This window comes from Pseudorca crassidens, chromosome 6, assembly GCF_039906515.1.
Source record: "Pseudorca crassidens isolate mPseCra1 chromosome 6, mPseCra1.hap1, whole genome shotgun sequence".
NCBI lineage: Eukaryota > Metazoa > Chordata > Mammalia > Artiodactyla > Delphinidae > Pseudorca > Pseudorca crassidens.
In genome coordinates this window covers 8,732,248-8,758,645 of record NC_090301.1, presented here as the reverse complement: position 1 = coordinate 8,758,645, position 26,398 = coordinate 8,732,248, and the positions used below count along the sequence as shown (strand labels likewise).

At 47.9% G+C, this 26,398-nt stretch overlaps 2 protein-coding genes and 1 pseudogene across 3 annotated transcripts in view; all 3 read left to right on the top strand.

Moving 5' to 3' along the window:
• Positions 1 to 10,062, top strand: part of SPATA3 (spermatogenesis associated 3) — a 28,816-nt gene extending 18,754 nt beyond the window's left edge. The window contains exon 4 of the mRNA XM_067739823.1: positions 9,766 to 10,062. The gene's annotated coding sequence lies outside the window, so the exon portion shown is untranslated. The remainder of the gene's footprint in view (positions 1 to 9,765) is intronic.
• A 2,041-nt stretch (positions 10,063 to 12,103) lies between these two features.
• Positions 12,104 to 21,306, top strand: C6H2orf72 (chromosome 6 C2orf72 homolog). 2 transcript variants are annotated; one of them, XM_067740256.1, is made up of 3 exons: positions 12,104 to 12,781; positions 16,548 to 16,658; positions 19,595 to 21,306. In XM_067740256.1, the coding sequence occupies exons 1-3, from the start codon at positions 12,178 to 12,180 to the stop codon at positions 19,732 to 19,734; spliced, it is 855 nt and encodes a 284-aa protein (XP_067596357.1). In that variant the 5' UTR covers positions 12,104 to 12,177; the 3' UTR covers positions 19,735 to 21,306. The 2 variants fall into 2 exon arrangements, with proteins under 2 accessions (XP_067596357.1, XP_067596356.1); XM_067740255.1 differs by having other exon boundaries at positions 16,545 to 16,658.
• Positions 21,306 to 21,876, top strand: LOC137226113 (ATP synthase F(0) complex subunit C3, mitochondrial pseudogene; annotated as a pseudogene).
• Positions 21,877 to 26,398: the final 4,522 nt, after the last annotated feature.

Sequence of the window (26,398 nt, the reverse complement as noted above, 5' to 3'; positions counted from 1 at the left end):
TTTCTCCCCACTCTGCCTTCCATGAAGTCAGCTTCATACTAAGATTAACTCTCCTTGCGGTTGTGAGATGGCTGCCAACAGCACCTGTTACTGAACCAAACTTAGGTCCACTGGCTTGCGCAGTAAAGCCAGTCTGCTTGCCACCAGGTTGTGGTGAAGGAGAGTGCAGCGTTTATTGTAAGGCACCAGACAAGGAGTTGGGGGCAGCTAACGCTCAAAGAACCCGAACTCCCCGATAGGTTTCAGGGAAGCAGTTTTTAAAATTTTTTATTGAAGTATAGTTAGTTTACAATGTTGCATTAGTTTCTGCTGTACGGCAAAGTGAATCAGTTATACATATACAATATCCACTCTTTTTTCGATTCTTTTCCCATATAGGTCGTTACAGAGTATTGAATAGAGTTCCCCTGTGCTATACAGCAGGTCCTTATTAGTTATCTATCTTAGATATAGTAGTGTGTATATGTCAATCCCAATCTCCCAATTTATCCCTCCCCCCTCCCCAAGGAAGCACTTTTAATGGCAAGGTAAGGGAGGGGAGTCACAGGGTATGCGGTCAGCTCATACACAATTCTCTGATTGGTTGATGGTGAGGTAACAGGGTGGTGTCCCTGGGGTTAACATTATCAATCCTCAGGCTCCAGTAGGTCTGGAGGCTACCTGCCCATGGTCAACAAGTACTTAACTTCTTCCATTTAGTGGGGGTTTTAGCATCTGTAGAACAACTCAGGAAATGTGCATCAAATACTATTATCTAGGTACTTCAGGGAGAAACTAAAGATTCTGTGATTGCCACATGACTGATTTACTGTTTAAATTCTTACCAGTTCTCCTGGCCCAACTGCTATTTATGTCACTACACGTTCACATTCTTTCAGTCATTAGTTCTTGAGCCAGGCTTTTGTAACTGAGGGGAAGCCGACAGCTTTTCTACAAACAAGAGGCAGGCAGAGGACATGGGGGGAAGGGTCTGTCCCAGGAAGGCCCCATGGCCTTAAACACCCAGGGCCACAAAGGGTGGCAGAATATGCTACCCCAAAATATGCCACTTTGGCATAAGGGTTGCTTTGAGCTAAAAACACTTAAAACACAGATGATGCAAGAAGGACATTCTAATCTCCCCTTTCCTTCCTGAAAATAGGAGATAAAAGGTCCCACATAAAAGAAGTCCTCCCTGTACCAGAAAGAAAGTAGCATTCTTATCATCAAGGACAAAACGTTAAGACTGAGATAATTCTACACAAACAGACCTTGTTAAAATAATTCTTACCTTCCTTTAGCCTCCCCACACAGTTTATTAACTTTTCCACAATTGCCTCTCTTTGTCCAACCTAACATAAAAGCAGGTAGGTTTTGCCATTTCTTGAGATGTTCATTGCCTTATGAAGGCTCCCATGTCATATAAAATTTGTATAAATGTGGATGCTTTTCTCTTGTTAATCTGTCTTATGTCAGTTTAAATCTTAGGCCCAGCCGAAAAACCCTGAGAGAGTACAGGGAAAACGTTGCCTCCCCTACAGATACAATGGGTCTTTGTCAACATGCAGAGAAAGTGCCCACAAGCCTGTGCATTTCCCAGCACTCCAAGCAGGAGTCCTATAATTCACTCTAATTGGACCACCTTGGGTTACATGACCGCCAGCGATGGGGAGGGACGGGAGTGTGCCGACTGGCTTAGGCCACCCAGGGCCCACTCGTGAGTTGGATTGGTTTAGTTTCCCCTAAAGTGACTAGACTGCATGAGGGAAGGCAGACGATCTGAGTGAAAATTGGGTTATTTTAATAAGCAAGCACAGAATGCTGAGGAGGTGATCAACATGCACATTCTCAATATTGGGTTTTTCCTTTTTTAACACGTCGCCTACTGATGGATATATACATTTTTCCTATCTTTCGCTTTTATAAACAGTACTACAATGAACGTCCTTAAACATACCTACCCTTTTGCACAGGATTCCTAATACTCTCTTCAAACTTGGGCTACACCTCTCTCTCCACGTTTGGGGCCCCCAAAACAAGCTGCCTGACACCTTTACTGTCGTCACCTCCACAGCTTGAGTAATGAAGACAGAAATGAGTCAGGCTGGCTTCTAGGGTTGGGAAAAGTGATGCCTGATTCTCACTGCACAGCGGCCCAATTATGGCCAGGGAGTACTCCCCTAGGGCCACAAAGCCTGGTCAGATACCTTCACTGGTCCACCTGCCATGTGTCTTTAGATTAATTCTGTGAACTACAAAGACCAGCTAGGTCCCTGCCACACACCTGACAAATATTGGTGAGGCAGAGGCGTAAAAACGCGATGCTCTCTCGTTCAAAAAGTTGAGGCGAAAGAGGGACATATAGTCCATAGCTCTAACAAAAAAGTCTTTCTACATACTGATTCAGTTGCACCTCACAAATTTTGGTGTTTTATTTTTACTTTTATTCAATTCAAAATGTTTCCCAATTTCACTTGTGTTGTTTTCATTTGTCCCACAGGTTACTTAGAAAGTGTGTTGCTCCATTCCCATATATTTGAGGAATTTCTAGATATCTTATTACTATTGAATACCTCAGATAACATACTCTGTGTGTTTTCTGTCCTTTGAAATTGATTGATGCTTGTTTTATGTTTTTTTATACAATCTGATGATCTCTGTTTTTCACATGTAAGTATTTGGTGCGTTGATATAAATAATTATTAACAAGGTTAGATTTCAGTCTACCATCTTGGTTTAGTTTTCTATGTCTCCCATCTGTTCTTTTTTTCTATTCATCCCTTCTCTGTCGTATTTTGGGTAAGTTGATTATCATTTAGTTTGCCATTTATTTCATCTGTTAATTTTTTTAGCTAAGCTTCTTGGTGTCAGTTCTAGTGTTTTCTTCCTGGAAACTGAAACATTCATTTTAACTTACCCATGTTATTGGGCTCAAGCCTGCTTACCACCCCCTGCTGTTACCTCCTACTTGTGAAATGTCTGTCCCTCACTCACACCATTTCTCCAGTCCCGGGAGCTGTTCATTCATGCATTCATCTCTCAGATACACACTTAATGAGTACCAGGATGTTGCAGGAAGAGGATGCCAAGTCTCAAACAAGGCATAAATAGGAAGAGAGTTGGTTCCTTCCACCACCAGAAGTGATGAGGCAGTACAATCATTATCTCTAGCACCAGTGTGAGAGGATGCTGTCACTGTAGAAAATAAGGCCATTATAAGGATGAAGCCAGACGCTCTCTTCGATCATCTCCCAAGCAGTCCTGGTCAGCCAGACCTGAATGTGAACAAGTCAGGCTTCCTGCACAAAATGATTACCCAGGTACAGGCAGAAGTCATTGAACTGGAAAAGCCAGAAAGATTATGGGCGACTTGGAGCCAATTTTCCACACTAGTGCATCTGAGGAGGATTTAAGAGCATCTTGAAATCGTAAGACCAGTGCACACGGCCTGTATGTGTCCGGTTGTGCACAGAGGTGCTTTTTATAAGTACTAAAAAGTTCCCAACATTAGGGCACTGATGAAAATAAAGTATCGTTAGTCATATACATGATACTATTTAGCCTTTTGAAATGAAATGTCAGTCTATAGATGTCGACATGGAAAGATATCCAGGATCTGTGGTTCCATGAGAAAAGCAGAGATCCGAACACTGTGCGCTGTGTGACGCTCTCTGTACAGATGGGTTATGGTAGAGTAGATCTATGGTAGGAGGCATGGAGTACGGATCGTGTCTGGTTTTGAATTCTGTCATATTCCAAGACATAATACAGGGATTTATATATACTAGGCCCTCAATAAATATTTGTTGAATATAACAAACACTTTGTTAAAAACCTGGAAGGTTAACCCCCTAGCTGTTAATAGTAGGATGGTGGGTGATATTTTTTTCTTTTTTATTGTCTTTATTTTCTGTTTCTTCTGCAAGAAACATCCTGAGAAGGGGATTGATCACTGCCTTCAGAATTACACTGTAATACATACATTCCTCTGTAAGCACACGCTGGGTTTTCAGGTCCCTGGTGTATGTGTTGATGGCTGAGGGAGCTGGAGGCCGGTGGAGGCTCCGATCAGCTTCAGTGACTACAGATTGTTCTTCTCAAGTTTGCCTCTCAGACAAACTAGTGACTTTCTGACGTTGATCTGTACCAGATCCATGCCCAAAGAGGAAAAAAAAAAAAAGCTTAAAAACTCAAAGTTCTTAGAATTCTTCAAGAGGATTCTAAAGCTCCATGAGGATGTGAGTTTCTGAGTCTCACTCCATATCCAGAGAATAAAGATAAGCTCATAACTATTGTGTCGGGTGTCAAGTAAACATCAGATGGAAGAAGGGGAGGGAGTTTTTTGTGGTTTTTAATTTATTTTTGGTTGCATTGGGTCTTTGCTGCCGTGCGCAGGCTTTCTCTAGTTGCGGTGAGCGGGGGCTACTCTTCATTGCAGTGTGTGGGCTTCTCATTGTGGTGGCTTCTCTTGTTGTGGAGCATGGGCTCTAGGTGCGTGAGCTTCAGTAGTTGTGGCACATGGGCTCAGTAGTTGTGGCTCGTGGGCTCTAGAGCGCAGGCTCAGTAGTTGTGGCGCATGGGCTTAGCTGCTCCACGGCATGTGGGATCTTCCCGGACCAGGGCTCGAACCCATGTACCCTGCGTTGGCAGGGGGGGTTCTTAACCACTGCACCACCAGGGAAGCCCCAGAAGGGGAGTTCTGAAAGAATGCAAGTGGGTGAAAATTCTTTCTACCACAGGAATCACAGAAGTGGTGGCAAAATGATTATTCTCAAAGACAAATAAAAACTTTCAATTCGATAAAACACCTGAGCTCCCCAGATTAGAGAATGGTACAGAGTTCAGTATAAGTCCAAGGGAAAACATTTTAAATATTTTATGTGTATCTTTATTTTTATCTTGCCCTGACTAAAAAATAGAGAAAAAAAAATTAAGCTTGCTTGCAAAATACGTTAATAAAATATTTTTTTAAGAAGTCACAGAGGACATTAGGAAGAAGAGAGAATTAGCTTAGGAGGAATAATGTGAAGCCAGGGATAAGATTAATACACAAAATGCTTGCCATGAAAGTGCTCCACACTTGCTAGTTATGAGCCACAATTTGACTCTGAGCTTCCTAGCAGCCCATGCAAAGAAAGAAACAAGAACAGCTGTTTTACTCACAATGTCCATTAGGTTAAAAACAAATCAGGGGGCTTCCCTGGTGGCGCAGTGGTTGAGAGTCCGCCTGCCGATGCAGGGGACACGGGTTCGTGCCCTGGTCTGGGAAGATCCCACGTGCCGCGGAGCAGCTGGGCCCATGAGCCATGGCCACTGAGCCTGCGCGTCCGGAACCTGTGCTCCACAACGGGAGAGGCCACAACAGTGAGAGGCCCGCATACCCCCGCCCCCGCCCCAAAAAGACAAATCAGGTGCTTAATTCCAAGACCAGAAAAGAATTTCTTCCATGTGTTTCCATAGTGAACAAGGGGTCCCACTGAACACACAGATCTGGCAATGAAACTCGTGTTTCCATGCACTCACTGAGCCCATCCTTCTGAATCTTTGATCCATCCCTCTGGGCAAGAGAAGTGCTGGCTGGGAACTGGTCTGATCAAGAAATGTTATCATAAGATTAATATTTAGTGGTCACCTCGTTCTATACCAGGCTCCCTGTGGACAATGTTCATGAAGTCACCCACTGTTCATATCCCCAAAACACACTTCCTAGATCTCATCAGCTGGAGACTAAGGGGCTGAGAAAGTGCACAGAATGAGACGTATAGGTACAGGAGCGGGGAGTCCATGGTGAGCACCGGCCCTCAGGTCCAGCCCCATGGACACAGCTGGCATTGTATTTGACAGTCTGTAAAGGGTGCTCACTCTGAGCCTTGGCTGAGAAATAAGGATGCCTCCTGTGATTACTGACCTTTCATCCACTCTGACTTTGAGGGGCCTGGCAGGTAAAGGGTGCCTTGTCGGTCGAGGTTGGTACATTCACGATATCCTAGGGGAGGTACGGTCCCATTCCATTCTCAGAGTCCCTGGCCACTTCTGGCCACTCTTGGCCAGCACCATTCTACCGGAGGGCTGGATCTGGGGAGACTCAGGCCCAAGCTCTAACTTCATCTGGCCAGGCAGATTTTAAAGGAGGACCACGTTGAGTGGCTTCAAGATCACCCCGTCCTTATAGCACAGGTCAGCTGTTGTTTCTTCTCTGCCCCACCAGACTCTCAGATGTTGACAGAGCCTCACAAAGTCACCTCGAGCCCATGGCCATGGCCACGGCAGCAGGTGCAGACGCCCTCTTTGAGGTTGCAGGTTGAGGCTACCTTTTGCCCACATTGTGCTGGGCTAAGGATGCAGACGTGCAGACCCTGCTCAGGCGAGCTTGTCTGCCGCTCCTGGATGCCAAGCAGAGCTGGCTGGTGCCCGCGCTTCACACAGATGTCCTTTCAGTTGTTGCTCCCGGGTCTTCAACCATGTGCCCCTCAGTGGATGGGTAGAGGAGGGATGGAATAGGATGGCTGAAGGGCGGCCTGAGTACAGGTGTCTACTGATGGAGGATTACCTCCCTGCCGCTGCCCCTCACTCAGCCAGTGCAGGTGTGCCCTGGGGGGCTGCCCACTCCTCCTCCTGACACCAGCGAACCATCGTGGGCCCAGCAGGGGTACTGTAGGGGCTTAAGCCAGGGTCTCTGGCTCAGCATCCCCTCCCAGGCTTCTTAACAAACCTTCATTAGACCCCTAGAGTTCAGGGAAAACTGAGATGCTTAACCCCCAGAAGGACACCAGCTGTCACACAGATCTGCACTCCCAGTGCCCTTATGGGAACCAGTCCTGGCCAGGTATTCGATGAAGGGAAGCGGAATATGCCACCCCAAAATGTGCCACTTTGGCGTGTGGATTATTTTGAGGTGAAGGCAATGAAGACCCAGCAGACTTAGGGGAAGCTTTTAACCTCTCCTCTTTTTTTTTTTGGCCACACTATGCGGCATGCAGGATCTTAGTTCCCCAACCACGGACTGAACCAATGCCTCCTGCTTTGGGAGCATGGAGTCTTAACCACTGGACTGCCAGGGAAGTCCTTCCTCTCCCTTAACTGCCTAAAAGATTTTAAAAAGGAAGCCTGTACCAAAAAGACAGCTATTACCAGAGATAACTTTTTTTCTAATCTGAAAGACTCACCTGCATGGCAGGGCAAACATCTGGTTGCCAACCACCTGCTCTCCTCATCTTCCTGTGAATGGCCCTCCTCCCCTCCGGAGCCCCAGGCCCCTAACCCTTTCCTCAGCTCAGGATGGCAGGTAAGCCTCCATCGCCCAACTGCCTTTGCATCTCCTGTCTTTGTGGCGCTCCGGTATGCACGTAATTCAATTTGTTTTTCTCCTATTAATTTGTTGTCTGTCGATTTAATTACTGAACCAGCCAAAGAACCCAGAATGGAGGAAAGGAATCCTTTTCTTCCCCAACAATGAGGAAATGAAGTCCTAGCACACTGGTGCCCTGTCTTGTCATCCAGCAGGCAGGACACAGAGGTGAAACGGCTAGGTGGTGCTGCGGGGGGCTCCAAGGAGCTCCGGTCCTTTATGTCTCAGCACAGAAAGAATTCAGTGAGAGGCAAAGTAACAGATAAGAAATGACTTATTACAATAGGATGCTTGTGAGGGTGAGAGGGTACCACCCCAAGAACTTAGGGGGCTACAGCTTTATAATCAAAGGAAAAGTGGGGAGGGGGAAAAGACCCCCCCTCTTCCTCATTCCTGAATAGACATCACACTTCCATCATCAGCTCCTTCTCCAGGTTGGGCAAGGGAGTTTTCTTGTCCCTACATGGTCAAGCCAAGAGTGTCGTGGCGCTATGAAAAACTATTTCAGGTCTCAGTACAATGAGGGTCTTTCACTTTGAAATGTCACCTTTCCATAAATTATTGTGTTTTTATGTGTGCAGAGAACATGTCCTAGGGATCATTAACTTACTGAGCTCACTGGGCAGGATGTGGGTCTCATGCCACCATTGTTTTATTGTTTGGGGGCATGTCTCACGCTTCTGTTGCACGGTTTTGTTGCTAAGCAAACCTTCTTTCTTGAGTGATCATTAACTTCCAGGGGTCTCCCATACTTTTTGTTTACTTACAATCCCCTAGTGGGATTAACTATTTAATTACCTAATTTGTCCCTTTACCCTGTCCCTGTCAGAGGGGGCTGCTCCACCATGGGGCCCACAGTTCCTCGTTGGACCCAGGCTTTGAACGTCCTCCCATGCCTCCTCCCACCCCAACCTCATTCCTCTGTGGTCCAGGGGCTCCCCCAATTTCCTTTCCCTCCATGGTCTTCGTCACATTTAAGATCTCTTTTCCTCTATCTGTCTCACCAGGGAGCCCATACAGTCTCCCCAGGTCCCACCTTCCTCGCAGCTCCCAAAACAATTGTCTTGGGGAGAAAAGAGAGTGTGGAAGGACAAAAGAGAGGAAAGAAAGAGGGAAGGAAGAGTGATGATAAGGGAGAAAGGAAACGGTGGGGACACGGGAAACGGGGAGCGGAAGGAAGGGAGGGGAGGGGAAGGAAGAAAAGGAGAATAGGATGAAAGAGAGGGAGAAGAGAGGCGAAAGAAAGCAACTCAACCAAGACTACTCCTTGTTTTCCAAATCAGCACTTTTCTGTCACTCTTCCTCCCAAGTTCTGCTTGAGTGAACATGAAGAAGCAAACTGTTTCAGAAATCCCAGTTTCACTTTACATCTCCATTGATAAACCAGAGAAACAAGAAAAAGCCTGGTTGTTTTATGATTTTTAGGGCATGGACAGAGGGGGGGAAGAAATATCCTTGGCATCCTGCCTTTTTCCTAAGGTCTTTGTAATTTCGTGTTAATTTACTACCTGAACCTTTGCCATGTAAATAATACAGGTAAAGATAAACTTCACTAGCCCTGGACTCTGACCTTTGTTTAATGCCCCACCCGCTGTCTGATCTACCCTCCAACCCACCACTGGAAAGTTTGGTATTGTTACCTGGAAATTTAGAGCCAGAGAATAAATAGCTGGAGAGGCAGAGCGTGTTGGTTTTAGACAAGCCTCACGAGAAAGTACAAAAACACCAGCACAGGGACTTCCCTGGTGGTCCAGTGGTTAAGACTCTGCACTTCCAATGCAGAGGGCACGGGTTCGATCCCCCATGCCGTGCAGTGCGGCCAAAACAAAACAAAACAAAAACACTGGCACCTCTGAGAGTTCCTCTCTAATCAGCTGATAAGTTTTCCTCTCTTCCTCAGAAAGGTAACCAAATGGGGCCAATTCCTTTTCCACTTACCTGGTAGGGCTCCCAGCCACTCTGCCGCCCTCCCAGCTTTGCCCGCCCGAGCTGTGCTTTGCAGGCACCACAGTGCACCGTTTACTTAGACAAGAATAATTTAAACAAGTGATTTAATCCCTCTTACTCCCTATTGTTGAGCACACCTGTATTTATTTCTCTTCTTGTTGGAATGTTTCCTCTAACGGTGCTTTCAAAGAGCGGCTGTATGTGATAAAGGCGTTATCTCCTGTATATGCCTGATAATTTAGCAAAATCTAGCTTCAAAGTTCTTTCTCTTTGATACTTTAAAAATATTATTCAACTATCTTTTTTTTTTTTTTTGTCTGCACCACACAGCATGTAGAATCCTAGCTCCCCAGCCAGGGATAGAACCTGTGCCCCCTGCAGCGGAAGCGCAGGGTCTTAACCATTGCACCGCCAGGACAGTCCCTATCTTCTTAAATCCAGTGTTACTATTAAAGAAATCTGAAGTCGATTGAATTTTGTTCCTTCCTCAGCCCTCTGCTATCCAGCTGCCTGGAACACAGAGGTAATGACTGGAGCTTTAGCTGCGCGTTTGAATCATGAAGAAGAGATGGGGGAATAGTGATCTGGAATGCAACCTGAGTCTTCAAAGACCTAGTAAAACAGAGCTACTACATCAGCCATAAACTGTCCACCTCCAAACTTCTACAAGAGAGAAAAATAAACTTTCATTGTGTTTATGCCACTGTTATTTGTAGTCTGTGTCATTAGCAGCTGAAATGAATCTTAATTCATTTATTGATTAAATCTGTCCTGGCTTATACTTTCCAGAAATCTGATTAAACTAATAGCTTTCATTGTTTTCTTATAACAAAGGTATCCCATTTATTTTATATAGTTAGAAAATACAGATAAGCAAAAAGGACAAAATAAAAATTACCTGTCATTCTTACTATCTAGAGATGAGTATGACTACTTTTTGAATATATTCTTCTGGACACAGACACACACACACATATTGTTTTAACTTTAGAAGATGAGGATCATCTGGAAAGGACTTCTGTTTCTCTCCCACACACCACAACCCAACCACCTGCGGCCTCCAGGAAGGTAGGGTGGGGGAGGGCCCGTCTCATAGTTTTTAGGTTTGTTTCTCAGTCCTCTTCAACCTCCTTCTTGCTTCCGTGGCATCTTCAGGGTTGCACGGGAATGGGCCAGCATCTCAAGCACATTACCATAGTGTCAGCCCTGCATTATTTTTTTCATTGCACCAACCACTGTCTGAAGCTGTTATTTATGAATTTACTTGTTTCTCGTCTTTCTCTCCCAGCCTCCACTAGACCGTCAGCTCCACAAAGGAACCTGGCCTGTTCACAGCTGTCTTCCCAGCACCAGCACAGTGCATGGTAGAGAGATGTTCCATAAATACAGATTGGTTGACTGAATCACTGAGCTGGTGCTGGAACCCAACCTGACTCCAGCCCAGGGCTTCTTGCTCCATATCTTGTGTTTTTCCCACCCAAGCCCCTGGATATCCATCATGGGCAGAGATGGTATAGAGAGGCACAACAAAGCCCACAACAAAGATATGGGGTCCTTCCCCCCAACATTGGCTATACCACTGTAGGATGATCAGACTTAGGGCAGAGCTGCTTGGATATGTTTGAATCCCCACTTCTTGCACACAGGAGGTGCTCAGAAAAGGTTTGCTTTATTGAATGGACATACAAACTCTCCAGGAGGAGATGTTTCAACATAATTACAGGGGGCAGGAAACACAGTAACTACAAGAGCAGATTGTGGGTTATACGGTGAAGGAGAGAGCTGAGTATTAACAAGTTATTGACCCAAAGGGGCCTTTGGTCTATACCGAGTAATAGAGGAGAGGTAAAGAGCGTTGACCAGCGCTGCCCAATGCCCTAGCCACTCACTTCATGTGGTTATTTACACTTAATTGAAATGAAATAAAATCTAAATCTTGCACTAGCCAGATTTCAAGTGCTCCATAATAGCACATATGTCTAGTGGCTACTGCATTGGACAGTACAGATAATATAAAACACTTCCATCACCACCAAATGTTCTATCGGACGAAGCTGACTTAGACCCTTAGAATGAAAGGAAATGCATTCCTGCTTCTGACCTGGCCTACTGACATCCTCTTGTCCCCCTCCTGCACACATAGATCAGAACACCATCCGTGCCCCGCATCTGTCCCCTAGACTTTCCGTTCCACAGGGAGCAACACGATCTGCCTCCATTTCCCAGTGCGGAGGACAATGCCCTGCAGGTCATGAGGACTTGTTGAAACAATGAGCCCTCAATTCGTTTTCTAAATGCTGAAGGCCCAAAAGGTGAGTCAAGGACAGAAGTAACAGAAGAGACCCCTGCTTCCCTTCTTTTCTCACCTCACTACCCCCTTATCTGGTGCCCTGCCCCACCCGCCAACTTCACTTCAAAGCAGCAGTCACCGGCAGCCCGGCCTCCAAAACTTCCTGTCCCCGAACCATGAGCACTCAGAAATCTATCTGCTCCAGGCCTCAGACCTATCTAGCTTGTGAAGGTCCATTTGCTCACATAATAATTTTCTGTCTTCCTCTACCTTCGGGTCCTGTACACCTAGTAGGTGTTCAATAAATGTTGGATGGATGGATGGGTGGATGGATGGATGAACGGCTCAGTTTCCCCGCGTCTGCCGCAGGGACTGCGGGAGGCGCCACCATTAGAGGCCTGGGGGAGAGCCTCCGCTCCCGCCCAGCAGCCGGCTAGAGCTGGGCGATCCCGGCCCATGGGCCGGGGGCCGGGCGGGGCGCAGCCCTCGGGGGCGTGTCCTCCCGGCCGCCGCCGCCGCCGTCTCAGCCGCCGCCGCTGCCGCTGCCCCCTCGAGAGGCAGGCAGCTGGCCAGGCAGGGCAGCAGCGGCCGCAGAAGGCGGGAGGCGGCGACCATGGAGCGCGAGCTGGAGGCGCTGGCTGCTCGGCCCGCGCGCGCGGCTGAGCCGCCCTTGCAGGCGCTGGTGGAGGCGGCGGGCGGCTGCGGGCAGGTGTTGCTGGTGGGAGAACTGTGGGAGCGCGAGCAGAGCCGCGCGCTGCTGTGGGACTTCGCCCGGGCGGTATTCCCGCCCCAGCAAGCCGCGGGCAAGCCGGGCGGCGAGGCGGCCGAGGGCGCGGGGACCGGGGCGCCGGGGGCGCAGAAGGTGCCCGCGACCCGGGCGCGCGCCATCCGCTCACCGCTGGTCTTCGTGCTGTGCCGCGCGTCATCGCTGGCAGCCCGGGAGCCGCGGCGCCACCTGCGGGAGATGCTGCGGGACGTGCGCAGCCGGCGGCGGCCCGGCGCGGCGTTGGTCGGGGTGCTGGTGGCCGAGGCGGAGCCCGAGGACGCGGTGGCTCCGGAGCTGCGGCTACTGGAGGCGCTGCTGCGCACGGTATTCGGCCGCCAGGCTGGAGGCCCGGTGCAGGCGGCTGCCTACTGCCCCGGCCACCCGGCTTCCAACTTCACTGTTCAGGCGGCCGCCTGCAGGGCCCTGCAAGCCGCCGGGCGCTTGCGACCAGGTGAGTGGGCTCTAGGTCCCGGACGGCGTGGGCGGGCGGCGGCTGGGGGAAGGCCAGCTTTTTTGGCCAGCTCCCCCCTCATGGTACACCGAGGTAAACTGAGGCCAGGAGAGAGGAGGTGCCTAGCACTAGGCCTCCCAGGTAGGGCGGAGCGGGCCCTGGGCAACGGGCCGAGTCTGTCCCGGGTGGATCCTGAGTGCAAGGGATTCTGAGTGCTTAGGAAAGCCGAGGGGGCAAGCAGAAGGCAGGGGAGGTTGGTGGAAAGAGGGCTGGACTGAGCTGGGCACAGATCTGGGATTGGGGGGGGAGGGGAGGAGGAGACGGGAAAGCCTTGGGATGCACCAGTTTCAAGGTGGGAGGAGGACAAAATTGGGACTAGGGGGATATTCGGTGCCAGGAGCTTCTAGGACGCTCACAGCTAGGGATGCGCTAGAGACGCGACGGTGAAACGCCGCGGGGTCAAAAGAAGGCAAGGAATAAATGCCGGGGACTTGGAGGTGAGGGGAGAAAGGATGTGAGGGACTGAGGGCCTAGAGTTTACCAGTCCTTCTTGGCTACCCACTGCAGTGTCTCCCTCGCTTCCCTCCCCACTCTCCTGAAGTGTGGGGAGGGGAGTACGGGTCTTCTCCCAGCCCCAGTGACTGCTGCCATCAGCAAAAGGGTCAGAACCTCGTCCATCCGGATACACAGGGTTTTACAGAAGGTTTCCAGTGCCCCGAGATTAAAATATGGATGTTAAGTACAGCTGGATCTGGCAAAGCGGTGAAAAGCCGGAGTGATTTAGCTTCTAGCTTCTAGCTTCCTTCCCCCCACTCCTCTCCAGCACCTGCCGCCCTCCAAGCTTTCCAGCCTCTGCCAACCTTCTTGCTAAAGAGTTAATGACGACAGAGGCTGTGTTCCGCCTCCCTGGGCATTGGTGTGTTAACTCAGCAACTGGGTGATGCCAGACTTACAGGGGTCGGGGGTGGGGCTTTTCCTGCAAGGAGACCTGGTACTTCTGATGTCGCAAATGTCACAGACTTACCTGCCAGCGTGGCCTGCCTAGGTGAAGACCATTCATCTCAGTTGTGGAGCCTGCCCTAACCTTCTCCTCCCCTTCCCGCAACTCTTCTGTTGAGTCTGTGAGGAAGCCAGCTAAATTTGAAACTCAAGGACCAGCATTCTGAAAGACATGGAGAACGTCCTGAGGTGGACTGTCATTCGGGTTGTTGCTGCCAGCACCTTTGCTGACCTGGCCCGATGGGGAAAATTTTCTGTCCCCTAATGAGCCTGTGCCTAGAAATTCTCTGAGCCCTTTGTCTCTTAGACATCTCTTATTCCCAGGGAACAACTTTTTTTTTTTGAATTTTATTTTATTTATTATTTTATACAGCAGGTTCTTATTAGTTATCCATTTTATACATATTAGTGTATACATGTCAGTCCCAATCTACCAGTTCATCCCACCACCCCCCATCCCCCACCCCCAGGGAACAACTTTTAATTCCCCAGAGCCAAGCTTGCTCTGGGCTCCTAAACTTTTTTTACATTGCAGTTGCCTCAGAGAGAAAAGCCTTTTCTTCCATCCTCCTTTTCCTGACCAATCCCATCTCACCATTCAGAACTGGACTTCCTCCTCCAGAAAGCCTTCCCTGACCCGCCCACTCTCATTTGCAAGTTCACAAATGAAACCCGAACCTGCTTCTGCATGGTTTTGTCACTTTCCCTTGTGAGTTTAATCACCACTGTATTCCCATTTCCTGACACCCTGCTTGGCATGCAGAATCCTTGCCTCTTTTTAAACACTAACATTTCAAATTTTTAACATTTTGCAAGGGAATCATTCTATATATTGTGTTAAAGTCGATTGTACTTTTATCAAAACATACTGAACATGAAACCTTTCGTTAATGACTAAAGGTCACGGGTGTAATTATAACTCATTGTCCAGTAATTTCTTCCAGGCTTTTGCGGTGGGTTGCACCATGGATTCATGCTCCTGAGGTTTTGCTAGTGCTTGCGGAGCTTTCCAGTCTCTTTCTCACTGTCTGATGCCTATTCTTATACTTGTAGGTTGCCTGCCTCTTGGTAGTGCTCTTTTACCCAGTTTATGCTTAATTCAGATGCATTTTGGTTGAAAAACAAGGACCCAATCTTTTTAGAATTGGGTACAGATTAAGAGTAAATTGGCCCCAAGTGAAGAATTATGAGAAAGGATTTTCTGTGTCTTGGCTCTCCGGAGTCCTTTTTTAAAACTTTGTTCCAGTTGACCTTATTCCAGATGGTTAGGGATCTCAAGTAAATCCCCAGATAACTGAGGTGGTACTATAATAAGGAAACTCGAATCGACATGTAATTGTTTTGTGTGTGATTATCAAAAAAGATTAATTCTATTTCTATTAAGAAATAGTTTGATGGCCATTTCAAGAATAGTTGAATGGCCATCATTAAAAAATCTACAAATAATAGGGACTTCCCTGGCAGTCCAGTGGTTAAGATGCCTCACTTCCAATGCAGGGGGCGCGGGTTTGAACCCTGGTAGGGGAACTAAGATCCCACATGCTGCGTGGCCCCCCCGCAAAAAAGTCTACAAATAATAAATGTTGGAGAGGGGTATGGAGAAAAGGGAGCCCTCTATACTGTTGGTGGGAATGTAAATTGGTGCAGCGATTATGGAAAACAGTATGGAGTTCCTCAAAAAAATAAAAATAGAGTCGCCCTATGATCCAGCAATTCCACTCCTGGGCATATACCCAGACAAAACTATAATTCGAAAAGATACACGCACCTCTATGTTGATAGCAGCACTATGTACAATAGCCAAGACATGGAAACAACCTAAATGTCCATTGATAGATGAATGGATAAAGATGTGATATATATATATCACATTGTGTGTGTGTATGTATATATATATATATATATATATATATATACACACACAAAATGGAATATTACTCAGCCATAAAAAGAATGAAATAATGCCATTTGCAGCAACATGGATGCAACTAGAGATTATCATACTAAGTGAAGTAAGTCAGAAAGAGAAAGACAAATACCATATGTTATCACTTATATGTGGAATCCTAAATGCGACACAAATGAACATACCTACAAAACAGAAACAAACTCTCAGACATAGAGAACAGACTTATGGTTGCCAAGGAGGAGGAGGGGTGGGGGAGGGAAGGATTGGGAGTTTGGAATTAGCAGATGCAAGCTACTGTATATAGGATGGATAAACACCAAGGTCCTACTGTATAGCACAGGGAACTATATTCAGTATCCTGTGAAAAACCAGAATGGAAAAGAATATGAAAAAAGTATATATATGTATGACTGAGTGACTTTGCTGTACAGCCGAAATTAACACAACATCGTAAATCAACTAAACTTCAATAAAATTTAAAAAATAGTTTGAACTACAAATCCGGGGGTAGGGGGGCAATTACTGCTTCTTGAGTTTTTTCTTTGGTGCTATGTAATTGTAATTAATTTCATGTCATTTTTGTTACTGTAGTTTCTCCAACATGGTACCTACATAGAGTTTTTGCAAAGATGAAATTAGGTAATAGGTATATAAAAGCAGTCTTTCTTTTTGGTTTTTTTTTTTAAAGCTCAAAAACCTACCCCCTTTTGCAAATCAGAATCTTTCTTTTTTAATCAGGCAGTTAAAACTAGGGCAGTTGACAGTTGAAGCTCTTGGGTGGCTGAACAGAAAGTCTCTCAGTCGTGTCATGCCCCATCTGACCCCACTGCCTCTTGGACCTTGTGTTCTTTCTAGCAGAAGGAGCGTGGGAGAGACCCGGCCTCCCAGGACTGCTGGCATGCTTTTCCTGGGGTCCCTGGAGCCGGGGGAAGGACCCAGATGCCACTTCCCCCAGTGACCCAGCTCAGGGTGAGTGTGTCGCCTTCCTGGCTTCCTGGACCCTGAGGGGGGCCTGGGGTTAAGGTCACGTGCACACAGTGGACCATAGGGATGGAGTGGCCCACCATCGGCGAAGACGTTGCCTTGTGCGGGACGTGGGGATGAGCAACGTGAGGTGCCTTGACCCCCAGGCAGCCGGCACTCAGGCTGGGTCATCGGGGCTCTCGCCCCAGGAGTCTCTGACTAGGGAAGGGGTTGTGGGCGGGGCTGGAAGACAGTTGCCAGACGTAGGTGATGGGGCACCTGGAGCCAAACGCATTGTCTCCCCTGAGGATCCAGGGAGTTTAACAAGTGACTTTTGAGCTGGAGGTTGGGGGATTTTCTTAGAAATGGGAAGATTTGGAGAGGGAACACCATGAACAAAGGCTTGACAGCATGATGTCAAGCTCAGAAAAGAGTGCCCTGGGGGTGAGGTGCAGAATGAGACTGGTGAGGGCCGAGGCTGAAGAGGAGAGTTGGAGTCACATCAGGGCCCTGGACCCAAGTCTGTCAGGAATAGGGAACCCTGGCGACTTCTGAGCAGGGGTGTGCGCTGATTAGGGTGTATAGCGAAGTGACTGGACTGCAGGAGCAGCGAGAGACCAGAGGCAGAGCCCACCTAGGGGGGGACTGCACCCTGCTGGAGCACTGAGGTCCCCACCTTGCTGGCTGTCACCTCCAAGAGGCCCTGAAGCTGTCTCCTCTCCCAGGCTCCCTCAATACACAGCAGCTGCTCCTTCCATCCTGAGGAGAATCTCCAGTCTCCTATAACATAACATAATCACAGGAGTGACTCCCAATCACAGGAGTGACTCCCCATTACCTTCGTCACATACCCAGATCTATGGCATGACTATCTCATCAGAATCACAGGCCCCACCCACACTCAAAGGAGGGGATTATGCAGGATAAGTACACCAAGGAATGGGAATCTTGGGGGCTGTCTTAGAATTCTGTCTACACAATTGAAAGCTCAAAAAATACAAAAGAAGAAACACAAATATTAAAAATCATTCATTTAATTCCCCCACTCAGAGTCAACTATAATTTGGGTAGACCATTCTGTCTGTCTGTCCATCTAGCTATCTATTTATATTGCCTTGTACTACTTAAATATTAATAAATTCACTTCTATATAATATATAAATCATCTGCAAAATACATCACATTTTAATATATTTAACTGCAAAAATGTTAACGTCAACCTCTCCATCATCATTTTGGATGTATCTGGAAACTAAAGGGGAAAAAAAGCAAAGGAATCATAAACATTTTTTTTTCTTTTTTTTTGGCTGCGTTGGGTCTTCTTTGCTGCGCTTGGGCTTTCTCTAGTAGCGGCAGGCAGGGGCTACTCCTCATTGCAGTGCTCAGGCTTCTCATTGCGGTGGCTTTTCTTGTTTCAGAGCTCAAGCTCTAGGGCACGTGGGCTTCAGTAGTTGTGACCACAAGCTCAGTAGCTGTGACTCAGGGGCTTAGTTGCTCCACGGCATGTGGGATCATCCCGGACCAGGGCTCGAACCTGTGTCCCCTGCATTGACAGGCAGATTATTAACCACTGTGTCACCAGGGAAGTCCCCATAAACAACTTTATGTAACTCTTTGATCACCTCTCTCTGTAGCATATACCAAATTGTTTAGTCTCATGTAGAAGTGAATGTATTAAATGCAAATTGCGTGTGCAGGCTACACATAAACATTTATAATATACGTAATAAATAGCAGATTATACATACATACATTTCCATACACTGTTTTAGAATCTGCTTTCTTTATCAATAGCATACTGTGATTGTGCAGCATTCCACGGCGATAATTATATGTCAACATCTTTCATCTTTTTTTTTTTGAGGTGATCGTAGATTCACATGCAATTAATCTTACACAATTAATTGCATGTGATTACACAATTACACAATTGTAAGAAATCACATTAAGAGATCCTGTGTACATCTTGCCCTGTTTTCCCCCATGTACATGTCGCAAAACTATAGGATAATATCATAGCCTGGGTGTTGACATTGAAACAATCCACAGACCTTACTCAGATTTCCTGAATTTTACTTGTGTATGTGTGTGTGTGTGTGTGTGTGTGTGTGTGTGTGCATTCAGTCCTATGGAATTTTATACATCATTTTTATTTATTTATTTTTGGCTACCTTGGGTCTTCGTTGCGGTGCACGGGCTTCTCATTGTGGTGGCTTCTCTTGTTGCGGAGCACGGACTCTCGGCACGTGGGCTTCAGTAGTTGTGGCTTGCGGTCTCTAGAGCGCAGGCTCAGCAGTTGTGGCCCACGGGCTTAGTTGCTCCACGGCATGTGGGACCTTCCTAGACCAGGGATCAAACCCATGTCCCCTGCATTGGCAAGCGGATTCTTAACCGCTTCTCCACCAGGGAAGCCCTGTACGTCATTTTTAATGCCTGAATCCCATAATGTGACTGAGCCACAGTTTACTCAGCCAATCCCTTTGTCAGATATCGAATCAGTTAGGATGCTCTCAGCTATAGGTAAAGAAGCCATGACTCAAACTAGCAGAAGCAGACGAGGAATTCATCATCTCACCTAAAAGACAGTCTAGAGGTGGAGTCAGTTTCAGGGCTGGTTGATTTAGGGGTCCAGCAACACTTTCAAGGACCCAGGATTTTTCCTTCTCTTTGCTGGGCCGTCCTCAGTGCTGTTTCCATCCGTATGCTGGTAGCAAGATGGCTGGAGCAGTTCCACTAATTATTCCTAATTATTTCCTTAGGATAAAATCCTAGAAGTGGAATTGCTGGGTCAAAGGGTATGTACATTTTTAAGGTTTTCGCTACGTATTTTGTTGTGTTTTTAAAGTAGAGAGTCACTGGGGCCAACTCCTTCCCTTTCATTCCCAGCTTACCCCTCATAAACTTCACCCTCTCATTGGGCGATTCCTTCTCTTGTGTTCCAGGTAACTTCCAGGATCCTGAGGAGGAGCTGGCACTGACAGTCGTATATCCCAATGGAGATTGCGAGGATCCCAGAAAGGGTTCAGTAGCCTGTGATAGAGTTGCCTCCACTCCCACTGAGCCCGCCGGAGACTTGAGATGAAGGCTGGACCCGTGGCTGCCCCGGCTCTAACCTACAGACAGGGGGCTGGCTCTCACTGAGCTACCCTGCCTCCATGTTGACCTTGGGATGCTACAAAACCCCACCTTCCAGGGGGCTGTTGCATTGACCTGTTACCAGCCAAGCAGCGGGACTTACTAAGCTAAGCAGGACCTAAGAAAGTGTATCCTCCGGGAATCTGCCCCCCCCCTCGCATTTGCTCACTCTCTGGTCACTGTGGGGTTATTTTTTCTCTCTGTGCCGTGGTTTCTCTATGCCATTGAGACAGCTGGCTATCTGCTTTGAGGTTCTGTGGTGCTGTGACATCCCATGATTGTTTGCATGAGTATCCATCATTTCAAGAGCAGCTGGACTAGAAATCATCAGATCTGAGAGGGGAGCCTTGGACCTGTCACTCAACCTTTGGGTCTTCTGTTTCTCAAACACGTGAGGGCGCTACCAGCCTAGTGGCTCTCAGCCAGGGGCCAGGCTACCCGCTCCAGGCAGTATTGGAAATTTGTGTGTGTGTGTGTGCATGTGTGTGCATGTGTGGTGTGCTGGGAGAGTCACTGCAACTGTGGGACACCCCTGGAATTTAGTGGGCATCTCACAATGTGCAGGGCAATCTCCAGCAGCACAAAATTGTTCCATTCAAAATGCCAATCATGGCAACTCTGAGAAACTGTAGATGAGACAATCTCCTCCCTGTCAAATTCTAGGAAGAGTCCCCCAGAGCAGAGAGAGTTGGGCTTCCTGGGGCTTTGGCTCCCAGGGCAAGGCAGAATAAAGATGCATTGCCACCCTGGGGGCCTTTAGGGCCAGAGCCAGTATGGTCCCTGTGCTGCAGGCCCAGGGTATAAATGGCTTTGCACATTCTTGAGAAGAAAGGACCATGTTTCTTCCTCATGTTGACATTAACTTTCTGTGCCGCGTTCTTTGAGAATAAAGATGCTAGGGACTAACCACAGCACCAAACAGAAGGAAAGTTAGGGGTATGGATTACAAGAGCATAGGGTCTGTTCTCAATCTCAGGTTCTAACCCGAGGTCAAAGCAGATGAAGCCCAGAGGTGCCGAGTTCCTCAATCCTTTTTTCTCTGTTTATGAGTCAGTCAGGGTCAATGATGTTCCCTTAAAAGCCGGGAAGACCATCTGACTGTTCACTCAGAGAGGGAACTCTGTATTAACTCCCTTGTCTTTCTCACCTGCCCCTGGAGAAATCCAGTCTTTGGAATGGCAAGCACAGCTCCTGATTTTCCCAAGTAGAAAGCACTGTCTAAGGGAAGCAGCTAAATTCATTCATTCACGCATGATTCACTCAGCAGACGTGCAGTTGTGCCCAGCACTCTGCAAGATGCTACGTAACTTGTATTAGTTATTTCAGTTCTTGCTGTGATGGCGACCAAATGGGGAATGGGAAACCTTCTGTGGCCGAGGAGCTTTTTGATGCTAAGGAGGGGCCCTCCCTGCTCTATGCCTCAATTTATTCTCTATAATAGGGAGCCTGGTCCATATGAGTGTGAGGGCAGGTAGGATGACAGGAAGGATACAGCTGACTTCCTCCTACACAAAATGAATTGCTGTTGACTTTGTTTTAAAATGGGGAGCCCCATTCCTTGGACCTCTACCACCACGGCCACGGCCACCTCCCGGGAAGAGAGGAAGCAGGAGAGGAGCCCACGTTGCCTGTCAACCAAGTCCTCCAGCTGCCCTGAAGAGTGCAAGATGTGCGCCTGCGCAAGCTCGCCTGCACCCTGCTCTGATCCGAGTTGGATCCAGAGTTGCATACAGACCAATTTCTGCATCAGTGTTATCTCGACCAGAGGCTAGGGCTGGAGAGGGCTCTTCAGGACTTAATGGGGCCCAGAATGGTGTGTCTCAGTTAATCCAAAGGGAGTTTTAGACCAGTGCAATCAGCAGAGACATTGATACTACAGCCAATTTTATTGGTGCAGGTGCTGCAGCACTAGGAGTGGCTGATTCTGGTGCTGTTATGGGAACAGCCTTTGGCAGCCTCATCATTGGTTTCGCCAGAAACCCTTCGCTGAAGCAGCAACTGTTCTCACACGCTATCCTGGGATTTGACTTGTCTGAAGCTATGGGTCTCTTGTTTGATGGTTGCTTTCTTGATTTTGTTTGCCATATAACAGAAATTACTGCTTGAAATGTTGGCATTCATATTAATTACAGATATAATTCTGTGGATCTTACTGTGACTCCAAAAACTGTAGTATTGGTTTCATGGAAATGAATGTTATTTCCAAAGTCATTTCATTAAAGATGAAAACGTTAAAAAATAAAAAAATAAGATAAAATGGGAGACTGGTATTTTTTTAAATAAATTTATTTGTTTTATTTATTTATTTTTGGCTGCATTGGGTCTTCGTTGCTGCGCGCGGGCTTTCTCTAGTTGCCACAAGCGGGGGCTGCTCTTCGTTGCAGTGCGTGGGCTTCTCATTGCAGAGCACGGGCTCTAGGCACGCGGGCTTCAGTAGTTGTGGCTTGTGGGCTCTAGAGCGCAGGCTCAGTAGCTGTGACACCCGGGCTTAGTTGCTCCGCGGCATGTGGGATCTTCCCAGACCAGTGATCGAACCTGTGACCCCTGCGTTGGCAGGCGGATTCTTAACCACTGCACCACCAGGGAAGCCCCAAGACTGGTATTTTTGAAGCTGCTATATTTTTCTATTTCTCTGTTAATTTCTTTGTAATAATTTGGTTGAAGTTTTGTTATTTGATGGGGGGGGCGGGAGCTTATTTTAAGTTAGGAAATTGTCTAAGGCAGAAGTCACATGACAGTAGCCTCTGCTGTGTTTAAAAATCTTCTGTATTTGTTGCCAACATTTGAAACTTGGGAGATTGCATGTAAAAAAGCTGGTTTTCTGGGTGAAGGATGGGGCATGTTGTCCTCTCCAGTGTCCTGCATCCCTCCCGCCCACCTCTGCCACTCCTCTGCTTCTCTTCATCTGAATATGCCATTGCCTGGTCCTGGTCCAGGTGGGCAAGTGAGTTTGCAAGCCTCTGGTATAAAGGGTGGTTTACTCATTATTTTTTCGTTACCTTCAGTATTTGCTGTGAATAGTTGGAGAGGTCTTTCTTTACTGAGATTTGGGTTCTGCCTCCCAAATGTTAAACGAGACTGAGACCCATCTTTGCTTCCTTGAGAATGGCTAAGATACGCCCCATCCTTTCTGGAAATGTTGTTGCCGTCTTCTAGCAGACAGAAGAGCTAGGTAGCGGAAGGGATGGCTTTGGCAGTGGGTCTCTCCTCTAGGGACCCTTTACAAGGCACAAAGGTTGGGGTGGGCCTGTCTGAGGGCAGAATTAGGTCAGTGGTACCAGGAGCCATCGGTGAGGGGCCTCCAGTCAGGTCCCCGTGTGGGCCCTTCGGTGCTAATCTTTCTAATATGGCAGTGGTTGTGTTACTTCTGACTTGAATCAATAATTCCTAATATCTAATAAAACCAAACAGTACCTAATTGCCGGCTAATTGGAAATGGAATGGATCTTTATTCTCATAAAAGTGTTCCTTGAAGGGACCCTTGGGAGCAAGGCATCTGGTTAAATGGCAGATGGAATGGAATTCCATGGATAATAAATGGAATCGTCTGGCCTAAAGTCCCTCAGTCCTGCCCTGGGTGACATCTCCACAACCCTATTGGCTGGGATTGGAAAACATGTAGCTGGAAAGTGTAAGTAGATATTTAAAAAGAGGGTTTTTTTTTAAGAGATAGCATTTAACTTGGTATTTATTAGGGTGTGTGTCTGCACACGTGAATGTCTAACGAGATAAAATGGCCTTAATGGAGTCTCAGAGAACCCTTTATACTACGTGTGTCACAGTTTCCTCTCAAAATATTTGTTTACGAGACCTTCTGCACAAGAATCCCTTGGTTATCAAACCAAAGTTTAAGGCAAAGCTGCAAAGGGGTCAAGGGCTGAGGCCCCTCCACCTGTGGTCTAAACAAGCCCCTCTTACCGGGGGCAGACCACCTAGGACCCCACCTCCCTGGGGAAGGTTGACAGTGGCCACGTGAACCTGAAAGCAGTCTGTACTTCAAAGTGTAGCAGATCCGTGCTGCAGGGCTGCCCCTGTGGTCAGGAGGCTGCACTTTGTCCTGTTTGGGTGGCAAACATAGCCAGCACAGTAGAGGAGCCGGTTATTTTGTACCCAGATGACCCCCTTCTGACCTGGTTTTGTGTGTAAGTGGATCAAGGATTGGGACAGATGAGGAAGTTGGCCTGGGCAGCCTGCCATATGCTGACACGTGGAAAGTTCAAGGGGAAATGGAGAGGGCAGGGGTGACGCCCAGGACCCCACACGTATCCCTCTGATGCCTTTGGCCCCTGGGCCAGAGCCCTCTGGTTGCCTTTTATTTGAGGCTGCCTAATACGGAGGAGAAACAGAGACTACCCCACTGGGCCATGCTGTGGTTCACAGGGATCTTGGAATTCGACTCCAAGGGACCATGGTGTGCGACTGGGCGCTAGGGCTGCTGTGGGTCCAGGGCTCTGGCAAAAGAGAGAATCTTGTCTGGCTTCCTCCCTGAGCTGCTCAGCTCCAGCCAGGGTTCCTGCTGAAGTGCAGACAGTGAATTTCAGAGACCCTCAGGCAGAAATGCAGATGTTCAGTCTCAAGTCATGCTTGTTGCTGTCCTGCTCTGCACTTATATGGAGTAATTAGGCGCTTAGCTTAGTCCTTGGAGCCAAGCCCTCAGAATGAGTCCTGGCTGCAGAAACTCGGTCTCTGTCTTGTCACATGAGTTCTTTCTCTCCCTCACTGTTTAACAAGGTCTTCTCAGAGCAGGGTGTTGCCTCAGATCATCACCCTAACCCCAGAATGCCTTCACTCTGACATCCCTCCCCTCCCCCATCCCAGGTGCATAGCCCTCTCCAGAACAGCCCCTTGATCGCTGACAGGGGTGGGTCTCACTTTCAGATTCTGCCCCCTGATCTGGTCTGGCCCCGTACGTGCCACCAGCAAAGAGCAGCCATGATGGTGAAGCAGGCCAAGGGGCCAGGCCTGAATAGGAGGGCGGAGGGACTGAGACCTCGGGGTGAGTCTAGACCAGCCGTGTCTCAGAAGAACCTACCAGGCACATAGGTAGCTTTAAATTTTCTAGTGTCCACATTAGGAAAAAAAAATCAAAAGAAACAGGTGAAATTAATTTTATGAACATTTTATTTAGCCCAGTATGTCCAAAATAGTATCATTTCAACTGTAAATATAAAAAAAAACTTTAATGAGGCATTTTGCGTCTCTGAAACCCTGTGAGAATTTTACACTTACAGCCAATTCAGAAATTAAATTTTTATCCAATATACTTAATCTGTATTTAGATTTCATTAAATTTATAGTTGAAAAAATAGATTCACATCCTCAATTGTTCCAAAGATACTTAAAAAGTTTTCCAATGACTGAATTGGGTACCAGTCTTCAAATGTCAATAAAATACAATTTTAATTTAAAATCAGTTCCTGGGTTGCACTAGCCACATTTCAAGTGGCCACCTGGGTCTAGTAGCCACTAGATAGGACAGCCAGAGTGCAGGATGTCTCCCTTGAGGGTTCATTGTGGCTCCTCCCACCCCTGGCCACTTGCCCAGAGCTGGTTGGTCATCATAGACCCTCCCCCCGCCCCCAGCCACCCCTCCCCCAGCGAGGGAACAGTGGCTTCCAGCATCACTTCATCCAGGGCAGACTTCCGGTTGCCCATGATAGGCGTTGCCCTCCTGGACACTGTCCTTAGAGGGAAGAGAGCCCAGCGTCTCCGATGGCTTCCCGGGTTCTTTCGTGCCTCAGTCCATCCAAAACAATTACAGCCCCAGCTGGGCGTTTCCCTCCAACCAAGCACATACCTACGGGAGGCCCGAGTCACCGTCTGCGTTTCATGTTTCTGCTCCCTGAATAAACGCTTTTACTCTGAAAGCACGTGGCCGGCGAGCTGTACAGGAAGCAACCACTAGCCTCGTGGCCAGTTTTATTCCGCGCTGTTCTATGCCAAGCCCTTGATTAGAGCACCTCCCCTCACAAGCTGCGCCAGGTAGGTGGACCAGCCCCCTCTACAGCAGGGCTCAGGTGACCCCAGGGCTGCTGTGCAACAGGGATTTGATCCCTGGTGTCCTGGCACCGACACCGCCCTTTCCACCTTATCGCTGTGCAGCTCAAAAAGCAGTCGAGCCCAGTCCTTAACAGGAGACCGAGCCCTCCTAAGACCCAGGATTCAAATGCCAGAAGGCTCGCGGGTTGAGGGGATGAGGGTGGGTAGAGGTGGGTGGTCATAGAGCGCTCGCCCCTTCCCATGTGCTCTGCCTTCTGGGGAACGCTGTGACCACTAGAGGGCGCCGCGCGGGCCAGGGAGGTGCTTCGGCGAAGCTTCGGACTGAATCCTGCTCAAGGTGGGCACATCCGCAAAGAAAAATCAGGGTCACGGTTTCCTCCCGTCACCCTGACAGAGGTCCCCGCCTAGCGCGTATCTGTGTGAGCCCACAGCTGACCTCGTTTGGGTTTTGAGATCTTTTGGGTTATTCCTGTATTTGGAGGGAGATAGTTGTTTATGAACAGAGCACTGGGTAAGAATTCTTTCTGTGGTTTTACTGTGTCCTAAGTGTCCTCTAAAAAGAGCACATTTTAGAGTCTTGGAGAGGGCAGGGGTTTCTGAGACACTGGTCT

What these genes read in the sequence shown, in the direction of transcription:
- C6H2orf72 (XM_067740255.1), top strand. Translation starts at nt 12,178, where the DNA reads ATGGAGCGCGAGCTGGAGGCGCTGGCTGCTCGGCCCGCGCGCGCGGCT. An exon ending in CGCCGGGCGCTTGCGACCAG is followed by an intron (nt 12,782 to 16,544) that starts GTGAGTGGGCTC and finishes TGTTCTTTCTAG; the next exon opens with CAGAAGGAGCGTGGGAGAGA. An exon ending in CCCCAGTGACCCAGCTCAGG is followed by an intron (nt 16,659 to 19,594) that starts GTGAGTGTGTCG and finishes CTTGTGTTCCAG; the next exon opens with GTAACTTCCAGGATCCTGAG.